This window comes from Saccopteryx bilineata, chromosome 1, assembly GCF_036850765.1.
Source record: "Saccopteryx bilineata isolate mSacBil1 chromosome 1, mSacBil1_pri_phased_curated, whole genome shotgun sequence".
Classification (NCBI taxonomy): domain Eukaryota; kingdom Metazoa; phylum Chordata; class Mammalia; order Chiroptera; family Emballonuridae; genus Saccopteryx; species Saccopteryx bilineata.
Window position 1 is genome coordinate 381,010,449 of NC_089490.1, and position 12,263 is coordinate 381,022,711.

General features: G+C 42.0%; 1 protein-coding gene across 1 annotated transcript in view; it reads left to right on the forward strand.

The window, feature by feature from the left end:
* Positions 1–12,263, forward strand: part of IFTAP (intraflagellar transport associated protein) — a 56,675-nt gene that overhangs the window by 42,118 nt on the left and 2,294 nt on the right. The window contains 1 exon segment of the mRNA XM_066251300.1: positions 6,204–6,349. Within this exon segment, the coding sequence (XP_066107397.1) occupies positions 6,204–6,349 (146 nt within the window).

A 12,263-nucleotide genomic window follows, 5' to 3' on the forward strand; every position in this document is an offset into this window, starting at 1 on the left:
GGGTTTGGGTGACTTGGGGAGGAGTGTGTTAAAAACGAACACTCCTGGGTCCTGTGCCCAAGGGCGAGTCTAATTCAGAAGGTCTTTGGTGGCATCCAGTTCTCTGTGTTTTCCACGACTCTCCCAGCAGATTCTGACAGAGTTCATAGTGAACGACACTTGGAGACAAGTAGTTCTAATCTGCATGCACATTTGCAATATAATATTAATTTTATAGGAAGGCACAAAATCATACAGGTTGGGCATTTTTTTTCCCGATGGTTTAAATTTCTTGCCTCCTGCCAGTAATGAGAAGATCGATATACTGACATAAATCTACTTAGCCAATAAATGTGTTTCTGGTTATAGCAATCTCTTAAATTAGCCTTTTAAACCATTTCCATTCTTTTCACATTGTTTTTTCTTAAATATTTTTTCAAGTTATGTTATTTAATGGTTTTTATTTTTATTTTTCTGAAGCTGGAAACGGGGAGAGACAGTCAGACAGACTCCCGCATGCGCCCGACCGGGATCCACCCGGCACGCCCACCAGGGGTGACGCTCCACCCACCAGGGGCGATGCTCTTCCCCTCCGGGGCGTCGCTCTGCGGCGACCAGAGCCACTCTAGCGCCTGGGGCAGAGACCAAGGAGCCATCCCCAGCGCCCGGGCCATCTTTGCTCCAATGGAGCCTTGGCTGCGGGAGGGGAAGGGAGAGACAGAGAGGAAGGGGGGGTGGAGAAACAAATGGGCGCTTCTCCTATGTGCCCTGGCTGGGAATCGAACCCGGGTCCCCCGCACGCCAGGCTGATGCTCTACCACTGAGCAAACCGGCCAAGGCTCTTTAATGTTTTTTAATCAGCTCTATTTCTTTAGTTTAAAAAAATTGCATAAAAATGTCTTACCAGTATAACTTGCATCAGATAACGGGCAGTCTTGCATTTGTGTAGAAAAGGTTACTGAGGCCTGAGCCAGGTCTCAGTGGACCTGAATGAGCTAGTCAAGACCTTCCCCTATGTAACATAACGTGAAAAGCATAGTCTGAAAAGCAACCCCTGGCTTCATTGATCTATTCCAATTACCAAAAAGACCATCAGGGCTTCACAATTTTCATAATGCATGGCCTAGGTCACTTAGAAGGAAAAAGAATTAAATACTTTGTGCCAGGGTGAATTTTAGTTTGGGCCTCATTTGTATTACACTTCAGGAATGTGAGCAGAAGGCAAATATTTATGTCAGATGGGAAATGTGACATTTTAGGCAAGTTGCTTGTATAATTTTGGCAGCTGAGAGGTTTGCTGATGAGACTTTGTTGTTATTGTTTAAGCAACAGATTTGCCTAGGGCACAAGGGAGTGAGTTGCACACTGTTTTTTCTACCATTGACTTCATTTGCTCACCTTATTTGCCTTCATAGTTGTCTTCAAGATTCAGGTACTTGCCTGACGAGGCGGTGGCGCAGTGGATAGAGTGTAGGACTGGGACGCAGAGGACCCAGGTTCGAAACCCTGAGGTCACTGGCTTGAGTGTGGGCTCATCCGGGTTGAGCACAGGGTCGCTGGCTTGAGCAAGGGGTCACTTGCTTTGCTGTAGCCCCTGGTCAAGGTACAAATGAGAAAGAAGTCAATAAACAACTAAGGAACCGCAACGAAGAATTGATACTTCTTATCTCTCTCCCTTCCTGTCTGTCTGTCTCTATCTGTCCCCCTCTTTGATTCTATGTCTCTAAAAAAAAAGTGTCAGGTACTTGATTCTTCCCCAGGATCTGGCTTGTCATTTTGGTGGACACAGTTTTTCAGAGGACCCAACTCTGTGCGGTGGTGTTGAGCAGTGGCAGTTGCCACAAAGTTTGGGGCCCTGTGTTTATTTGACATCAAGTTAACTACTTTTCCCTCCTTTGAATTTGAGACATGGTAATTACTCATCAGGGTAATTACTGTCATACCCCTGACTGTTATCCCGCAAAATTATTATTTGGAATAGTATCAGTTATGCTGAGGGTAACAGAATAGGGAGAATCTTCTGGTCATCTTTATTGTGTTATTTTCCCCTCAGATGGCCCAGCCTGTTCTCTGGCTGAGTTCAGTTGGCTAAAGGGAGGTTTTGAGGTCCAGTTCTCAGAATTATACCGTCTCACCCGACACTGTCAGCCAGTAGCTGTCCTTATTCCATGGTTGATTGTGTTGGATGAGAACGGGCACCTAGTTTCTGCTCAAAGATCAGCAATCTTACTTGATATTCATTTTCTTTCTTTTTTTTTTTTTTGATATTCATTTTCAAGCTCTCCACGACTCCCGGTTCTAACAAAGACAGCAGTCGTCTCTTTCTCTCTTTTTAAAAATCTTTCCTTAACTGTGATTTTAAGCAGCTTTATGCAATGTGTCAATGACCTGGGATTCTTATTCAACAAACATTTAACAACTGTGTTGGTACCTGGAATACAATGCAGAATAAAACAGCTCTGGTTCCTGTTCATAGTTTATTGAAAGAATCAAACATTAATTACATAATCACACATATATGACGGCAAGTTGTTCCAGATCTCCTGAGAACAGACATGTGGCGGGGGAATTTAAATATTTAAAGGATTTTCTGATAAAATTGCTAATGTTCACTAATGTGATTTTATACTGTATAATGAAATATGTCAACATTTGAAAGATATGTATAAAACTATGGATCAGTTTTTTCCAAATGACCAATTTATGATGTTACAAAATCATGCTTAGGAGAAAGAACCATTCAGTGTGTAAGGTAGACCAATGGATTTTAACATGACAGTGTCAAAAATTCACTGAAATGGTTTCAGATTGCACATTAAAGCTATTTTAAAAACTATCATTTCTTGAGATCTTTCATGGTATCAAAGAAGAATATCCACAATTATAAAAAGACTATTAAAGTACTCCTCCCATTTCCAATTATGTATCTGTGTGAGACTAGATTTTCTTTTTTTTATTTACTACAAATGAAACAGAATATCCCAAAATTTGAATGCTTAAGCAAATATAGAATCTAGCTTTCTTTGTTTAAGGCAGATAAAAAATTTTAAATATGTAGAATAATACTTCTCAGTTTTCTCTTTGTTTTGGGAAAATAGATTTTTCATTAAATAGTTATTTTAACATATAATGGCATTTTAAATAAATAAATAGCCTGACCTATGGTGGCGCAGTGGATAAATTGTCTACTTGGAATGCTGAAGTCGCCGATTCGAAACCCCGGATTTGCCTGGTCAGGGCACAAATGGGAGTTGATGCTTCCTGCTCCTCCCTCGCTTCTCTCCCTCCCTCCCTCCCTCTCTCTCCTCTCTAAAATGAATAAAAAATTAATAAAAAAGAATTAAAAAAATAAATATTTGAAAATTCTGTCTTAATTTCTAATATAGTCAATATGGATAGATATAATCTGCATAAACAAAAGTTTTTGGAGTTATCAAAAAAATTTAAGACTAAGAACCTTGAGATAGACTATCATAGCTGGAAGCTATGTGCAGAAGAGGCCTGGATTACTAGAGCATTTCTTACCTATATCCTTTTTGGTCTTGGGGAATGTCCAAAAGTTCAAAAAAATTTTGGCCATTTCTACATGACAAGAAAGGAATTCATTTGTTAATTTTATATATATGTGGCAGATTAAATATTATTCTTATTAAATTATTAGATGTCAGATAGATTGTTTACATTTTAATATTGTAATAGATTATGTGATTATAGCTTTTGACTTGACGATTATTAACTAAATACAGAAAGACAGGGCATGAATGCATGGTTGGTAAATATTGAAAATTCTTGATACTTGGTGTTTAGTTTAAGAGTTGAGATGAAGGAATTTCATTTCCCGTCTCCGAGTGTTTGTTGAGAATCCACTATGTATGAGGTACCGTGTTATGCACCAATAGATATGCATTTGTGCATTTTGCTTTTACACTGAAGAAACGCGTTGAAGATTCTGAGTCTTCTTGTTTTGGAGGAATTGTTCCCACGACAGTAAAATTTTTATGAGAGAAAATGTTTTTTGCAAAATATTAGAGGTGAAGAGGGTTAGCAAAGGAATTGCAGAGCTGCCTCCTCGGTGCCTGATATTGTCAGTCAGATTTTAAGTTGCTTTGAAGGCAGAATTGATTTTTATCTTACACTTGAACTGATATATATGTTCACTGACACTCGTGGGTCTGGCAGATGCCGGTTTTTACGTTAAGGGACCTGAACCTTTCTCTTCTCGCCTTTGTTGTTGGCAGGCCCCTAGCCAGGCTTGTCCTAGGCAGTTACGGTCAGGCGTGGCTTTGAACTCGTAAATAGATATATCAGAAAGCCAGCTTTTCCACCAACCCTATTGAGTTTAAAAATATTATCACTTCTTTGGGTATAGAATGTTTGAGTATACTTAACACTGACTAACCACACTAATGTGCTATCGTAGTGACATTTTTTGGCCCTGAGCTTGGATATATGATCTGATAGATGTAAATAATCTATGTAATGGAAATGCTTATTTAAGAGAAGTTTATAATTGTGACATCATGGACTCTGCAGACAGACTGCTGGCTCTGCCCCTTGAACGGGGTCCTTCTCAGTGCCAGAGCTCATCGCCTGCAAAATGGGAAATAACAGAGCTGCAGGATTAGCTGAGTTAATAACGCATGTAATCTGTCAGCTCATAACAGTTGCCTATTATTATTGTTTTTATCTCTGCTAGTTAATTAGGTCGTATTTTATGGTTTCAATAATTAATCATAGGAAAACTACCTTTTTCACCATCCCCACCCCCCACCCACATGCTCAGTTTCTAGGCATGTTCTCGGTTGCTGGAGTCTTATGAATTTTGTAATTATATATAAATTTTTGTGTGAAGGGGATATCACAGTGGTAAGAGATGTATTTCAGGTAAGTTTTTGAATATCGAATCCTGCTCAGTTATTTCCCTGTAGATGCTGCCACTGGCAACAGCCAAGGCACGCCTGTTGTTAATCAGTCACATCCACTGAGAACGCAGCATCTTCAGGAGGATCACAGGGTAGCGGGCAGCATCATCCTCAGCCAGCTGCCTGACCTGCATCGTCCTCAGTCAGCTGCCTGACCAGCTGGCGCCAGCAGCCCTCTGGTCCTGCGAAAACTTAGACAGAGGAGACCTGTGGGGCTTTGGTCTTTTGTCCTCCGTAAAGAAAGCCGTGGACGAGCATCAGTTTTCTGTGATGCTTCCGTGCTCTGATACATGTGCAGAAATAAGCGAACACATCCCCTTATAACCGGTGGATCAGAAATCCAACATCGGTTATGGAATTCTTATAATTGTGCCAAACAAGCTGGAAACATGTTTTTGTTGTTTGCAGGTGTTGAAAATTAGACCGTGCATTCTGAATATGACAAAGTAGTTCATTTTTCTGCTGAAAATTAAAGTTCTTTCCTCTGGCATCATTGTTTTTCAATATGTCTTTTTTTTTCTTTTTGAAATATTGCTATATCATTATGGGATGAAATCAACACTCCATTTCCTTTCTTTGCACCCCTCAGGAAAATATGGGAAAATGAGGCAAAGTAGCATCTTCTTGCCTTATTTTGCTGTAGAGGTAGAAATTGGGTTGAGGGCTGAGAGGCCATGAGCAAGTTCCTCCCAAACAATATTTCTCCCAGACCTTTTGGGTAGTATGCAACTTTGTCACAATAAGATACAAATAAATGCAGCAAAGGCTACTGCTTTTTAGAGAGGGGAGTCTCTTGAGTCCAGGTTCCCAGAGGAGGACAGGCACTGTGCAACGAACCTCCTCTACTTGAGCATATCTGTTTTATTCTGTTGACTTTTATAAGCGTTTAGATCAGGGGTAGTCAAGCTTTTTATACCTACTGCCCACTTTTGTATCTCTGTTAGTAGTAAAATTTTCTAACCGCCCACCGGTTCCATAGTAATGGTGATTTATAAAGTAGGGAAGTAACTTTACTTTATAAAATTTATAAAGCAGAGTTACAGCAAGTTAAAGCATATAATAATAGTTACTTACCAAGTACTTTATGTAGGATTTTTGCTAAGTTTGGCAGAATAAATCTTTATAAAACAACTTACTCTAGTTAAATCTATCTTTTTATTTATACTTTGGTTGCTCCGCTACTGCCCACCATGAAAGCTGGAACGCCCACTAGTGGGTGGTTGGGACCAGGTTGACTACCACTGGTTTAGATCCATAGTGAATGTAGTGAGAGGATCAAGTGAAGTATTTTGTATCCAGTAGGCTCGCTGCTGCTGCCCGAGGAAGTGGAGCAGGCTCAGGACGTGAGCACCCGTGTTCTTTCTCACATCCCTTCTGTGGCTCAGCCTCTGACCCCCGGAGGAGAGCCAAGGCCCACGGAGAAAGCAGTGGACAAACAAAAGGACGAGGTACTTCACAGGGGATGTGGCCAGCCTCGAGATGGCCTTGATTTTGTATCTTTGTCCTTGCAGAGAAATACTGCTGTACCTGTGTGCATTTGTATTTTTCTCAGATTTAGGAGAATTTAGAATTCAAGTTGTTTAATTGGGTCCCTCTCACTGCCATCTATCTCTCATGTTTCTTTTTAAACACAGAAAGCAAAGTGTTTTTTTGGGGGAAACCATTTTTGTTTCAAGGCGTATGCCACGCTACAGGCCAGTGCTACCTGGGGACAACGCAACAGAAAGGACAGATGGTTTTGTTACCGCTTTTAGTGTGAAGCAACCTTTTTTCTTTGCATTATTATTCCAAAGGCCCTGAAAAGATTTTGTATCGGTTAAGGTAAGGCCAGGCTGCTACAGTAGAAAATCCCGACAGGAATTCAGTGCCTGGAGGAAATAGAAGTTTCTTTCTTTCGTGTAAGGGTCTGTGGAGGGACGTTAAAGTTAGCCGGTGGTTCTGTTTCCTGGGATCATCATGGCTCCCTGTCTCTGGAACTCTACTGCGCCTCTGACCATGGTCCTCTGTGCATGTTGCCAGTCACATTACCATCTTACCTGGAGCAGCAGCGGATGAGAGCGTGGGGCAGCCTGTTTCCCCAAGGCTTAGGACTCAGGACTTTATTTCTGCTAAGTTTCCACTGGTCATTTAGTCACCGATTCCTAACTAGCCACACAGGAGGCTGGAAAATGTCATCCAGGCATTTGCTTCTTCAACAGGCTAGAAAGGAATTCGGCCACATGTGTTCTCCCCCAAAGGCACAACTTGAACGTCTTCTTTTGCCATCATTTGCAACTCTTCTGTGCATATATATATATATATATATATATATATATATATATATATATTTTTTTTTTTTTTTTTTTTTTTTCTTTTCTGAAGTTGGAAATGGGGAGGCAGTCAGACAGACTCCCGCATGCGTCCGACCGGGATCCACCCGGCACGCCCACCAGGGGGCGATGCTCTGTCATCCGGGGCATCGCTCTGTTGCAACCAGAGCCATTCTAGCGCCTGGGGCAGAGGCCACAGAGCCGGGCCAACTTTGCTCCAATGGAGCCTTGGCTGCGGGAGGGGAAGAGAGAGACAGAGAGGAAGGAGAGGGGGAGGGGTGGAGAAGCAGATGGGCGCTTCTCCTGTGTGCCCTGGCCGGGAATCAAACCCAGACTCTTTCACGCCAGGCCGATGCTCTACCACTGAGCCAACTGGCCAGGGCCACTTCTGCATATTCTTGACAAATGTTCCCTAGTTGAGGCTGCTAGTGGTGCTGCTGTGACTGCTCTGACCTTGTTTACTCTAACTCAAAAGGGGATCAGGCACACAGATTGTGAAGGCCTTTTATTACTGCTTCTTAATAAAGCCCTTTGGATGTTTCTTGATTACTTAATTATTCAAGTACTAGTCTAGTCACTTGAAGATATTTTGTTATGGAAGCAACCTTTTAATCAGAAAAAAAATGTACACATTTAAATTTTAAATTACTCCTTTATCATAAAACTTTGTTCACTGATATCACAAACATGTGTCTAAGAAGTCTGTAGGCTTCTATGAACCCCTAAATTGGTTACCAGATAAACTGGTGAGACAGCCACTCTTCAATGTGCCTTTTGGATTAGGGATTTCTTCTGTTGAGTAGTAAGAAACTAAAATTGCAAGGTTATTTCTAGCAGGAATCATTTGCTTTCAAAGACTTGTTTATGTTCTTGACTTCCATTGTGACCATACAAATCATTTGATCAACCAGTGGCCAAGGCACCTAGTGCCATTATAGACATTTTTATAAAATGGTTTTAGTTGATGGGTTACAAGAAAAACCGAATGATTTCTGGAATCTATCAAATAGCCAGAAAATGCCATTTAAAGCCCTGTATTTGATTATGTCTTCAAAAAGAATATAAATTTCTTCCCAGAAAATGTGAACATTTTAAAATTTTGGAATCAAAATGATATAAATACTTTTTATGTTAGCAAACTCATGAGACATAGATGAATAACTTTTTCTATTTTTTGACTATCCAAGTAATATCTTGGTTTGGGATTTTTATTTATAACCACTATTTGTTAGAGGAACTTTTCAGAACTGTCTAGTATCATAATACTCTACCAACTCTGCCATAGTTTAATAGTATTAATCTTATTTTAAAGTACCCAATGCCAGTAAAAAACATAAGCATCAATTTCCAGCAAATATGTCCTGTAAGGACATATACCAAAGGGCCAGAGACAGTTGCTTTCTGTGTCTGCATTCTCAAAAGATGAAGATGTAGCCTAGATTTTCTGACTTCCTGTAATTGCCTAATAAGAATGTATAGCTTCCTGATAGACTAAACCAATTAAAATGTGCATTTCCCCCTTAAAGTCAAACATTTTTCAAGAAGCTTTCCCTCTCTATTTGTGAGTAGTAACTTCTTGCCTTAGTTAATCTATCTTGAGGAAAGGAATTCACATTAGGAAGAGTTCCTGCTCCCCTTAGCCCCAACCCATAGAAGAGGTCAGAGAAGAAACTTTTGTAGTATTTCAGTGGGAGCTCTCCTGTTTTTCCAACTCATATTGGGACTGCAAAATTTTTCACCGATAAAGACAATTTATTTACCACATTGCTTTGTAAGATAGCCCGTAGCTAAATGCTGCTCTTATTGATGTGAGCATTAGATCTGTTTTCTTTAGTTTGCCTATGCAGTACTCTGAATGAAAATGATTCCTCTCGTAGCAGAGTCTCTCAGAATAAGTCACATGAACAATTTTAGGGAAACTGGCAGTTTTCTACTAGCGTGCAAATTCTATTTCCTGAGAGGCTACGAAGAGATTTCAATTAGATTTGAAATTAGACACCTGAAATCTACATATTTCTCTAGGTTCCTTAGGCAAAAATAACAAGTTAATAACTTAATTCACAGTTGTTTTCTGTTTAGTAGCGGGGGATTTGGCATTCCATTGTACAAATTCTTCTCTTTGAAATGAATCAGGCTTTGAGTTTGTAATCTAAAAACTTCCGGAGTCTTTTAACTCAGGACCCTCAAACGAACCTGACTTGAGAGAAGTGTGCCACAGCGGCCACCGCCCGACACCTGCACACAGAATGGCCACTTGACTATATTTCAAAAGCTGTCATTTTGAAGTCCGCAGTGATGTCTTGTGAGTTGCCGTGTATATCTGGGTTCATTTGAATTACATGTGTGCCGAAGTCTCAAAATTCACTCACGCATGTCTTCATAAGCTCACTTAATTAAAACGCAAAAAACTCAGGACTAGCGCCAAGTTCAGTGCTATGCATATAGTAGACATGCAGTGAATGTTGAACGAACGAATAAAGAAACAGAAGACATATTGGGAGTGATTTTTTTAGGAAAATTAAATGGTTAGGGTCATTCTCTCTTTTTCTTCTCTAAGGGTTCATTCCGCTCAACATATAAACATGTCCGAGTCTCCCCCATCCTTGACAAAACAACCAAACAAAGCCAGCCTTCCCTTTCCTGTGGATCCTTCTTTGGCGACTGTCTATTCTTTTTTCTCTCTTGTCATCTAGACTTCAGAAACCAGGAGACTGGACTGGACCACTCTGCCCCCCTTTCTCCTCGTTCCCACTCGGTATATTGACGCAGGTCTCTGGCTCCAGGCACCTGCTGCTGTCACTTCGCTGCTCTCCTCAGCCTCTTTGTGTGCTTTTCTGATGGTCCCCCCACCCCTCCAGCCTCCCCTGCGAGCTCTTCCTCCGGGAAGGGAAGCATGCTACACCCCTAGCTCTTCCCATTTACATACGTGGATCCATTTTCCTCTAAGTCCTTAGAGAGTCTAAGGACTGCCTGTTATGCTTACGTCTCCAAATCTGTATCTCTAGCTTCAGCCTCCTTTTCAGAGCTTCAGCTTCTGTGTGTTTGGTTGCTCGTTGACATCTCTGTCTGGATTCTGTTAGGAGCCTGCGGGTCTTCCCTTTTCCATATCCAGACCCATCAGCCAGTGCTACCAACGTTACCCTCTAACCTTACAGATCTCTGCCAACAGTGCCCTGTTCTCGTTAGCTCTCGCCTGTTTTACCAAGTTCCTGACTAATATCCTGACTCCAAATCTACCCTCTCTTTAATCTTCACGCTGCCTTTTCTACATGTCATCTCCCAGGGGGCAGGGCACCTTTCTGTTTGTACAGGTCTCTGTCTCGAGCACCTGTCTCATTGCGGGTGCTCCGTTAAAATTTGAATAAAGAAGTTTAGCTGAAATTCCTAGGTGACCAAGTATCTCCCCTGCTTTCAAAATACCGTTCAGTGGCCTGCCATCATCTCCAGGATACGTAGCAGGTAAGACCTGGCGTGACCTGCACCAGGTCTCTGCTGCTCTGCCTCACACGATGCTCGGACCAGGGCACTCATCTCACACTGACCTACAGATCCACACGTGGGATCCATCACTATCCTCCTTCCTTGGCCTGCTCGTGAGAACTCCCCTTGTCTGCAAAGCTCTTCTTCCTCAGCCTTGTTAACTAATGTCACCCTTCAAGATTCTGCTTAGACAGCACCTCCTCCTTCATCTAGTGAGAGTGGCTAGTAAAAGTCTACTAGGCAGGTTTCAGAGGCCTCAGGGTGAGGTTCAAAGCCCTAGTGCCGCGGGCACACACAGGTAAAGGAAGCCTGAAGCTTGGTAGGCGTGTGGATGCGCAGCCTTTGACCAGGGATAGAAGGGCAGCTAGGATCGCTTTAGACTGAATGGACTGGGAAAGAAGGGACTTCCTTGTCTTCAGCAGGATCCTGGCTCAGGATCGGGCCCGGCCTGCAAGCCTCGGTGCTGACTGCTGCATAGGGTTGAGACTACAAGGATGCTTATATGTCAGAGAATGAACATACTGTGTTCTTGTGTATGAGCTGCTGCTCTCAACATGACCCCATTGTCACTTAAACTGACAATAAGGTTAGTCTCAGAAAGTGACCCCCATGGATCACTTACTCTGTAGGCTGATTTGCTTTCTGTGTACAACTGCCATTTTATATGAACAGTCATGGTATTATGTGAAGCCTTGAGTACTTTTTTTTATGATATACAATGGGATTTGGTTAGCATATTTAGGAAAAGTCTTTTTTTCCAAACAGCTATAACTTGGCTTAGTGAAATTTTCAAGGTTGTTTTTTTTTGTTTTTGTTTTTTTCTTCTTTTCCAAGTGAGAGGAGTGGAGACAGAGAGACAGACTCCTGCATGCGCCCTGACTGGGATCTGTCTGGCAACACTCATCTGGGGCCAATGCTGTGCCCATTTGTGGCCATGCTCACAACTGAGCTATTTTTAGCACCTGAAGTGGAGGCTGCACAAAGTCATCCTCAGGGCCTGGGGCAATGCTCTAGAATCAATCAAGCCATGGTTGCAGGAGGGAAAGAGAGAGAGAGAGAGAAAGAGAGAGAGAGAGAGAGAGAGAAGGGGGGGGGGAGAGAGGGGTGGAGAAGCAGATAGTGACTCTCCTGTGTGCCCTGATCAAGAATTGAACCTGGGACATACACACACTGGGCCGATGCTCTACCACTGAGCCAACCAGCCAGGGCCCAAGGTTGATTTTTGCTGGTGTTTTTGTGAGAAGGTGAAACTTTACCTGGAGCAGATCACTCTGGATTCAGATCTTGCTTCTCTTTCTTACGAATTGTGTCGTCTTGGGCAAGTTACTTAACCTTCCAGCGCTTCATAGGATGGGTTGTTTGAAGATTACTGCTAATGCGCACACAGTTCCTAGTACTGGGGCTGGCTCTTGGTGGGAACTCACGCAATGACAGCTCCCATCATTTCCTTTGTAAGAAAAGCACACACTTTCTAGTAAAGAGGAAATAAACAAGTGGCTAAAATTTGTTCTCTTGCTGGTTTTACTACGAAAGGATGCGAAGTGCCTGGGTGTTTGCTATTAACCTGCACACC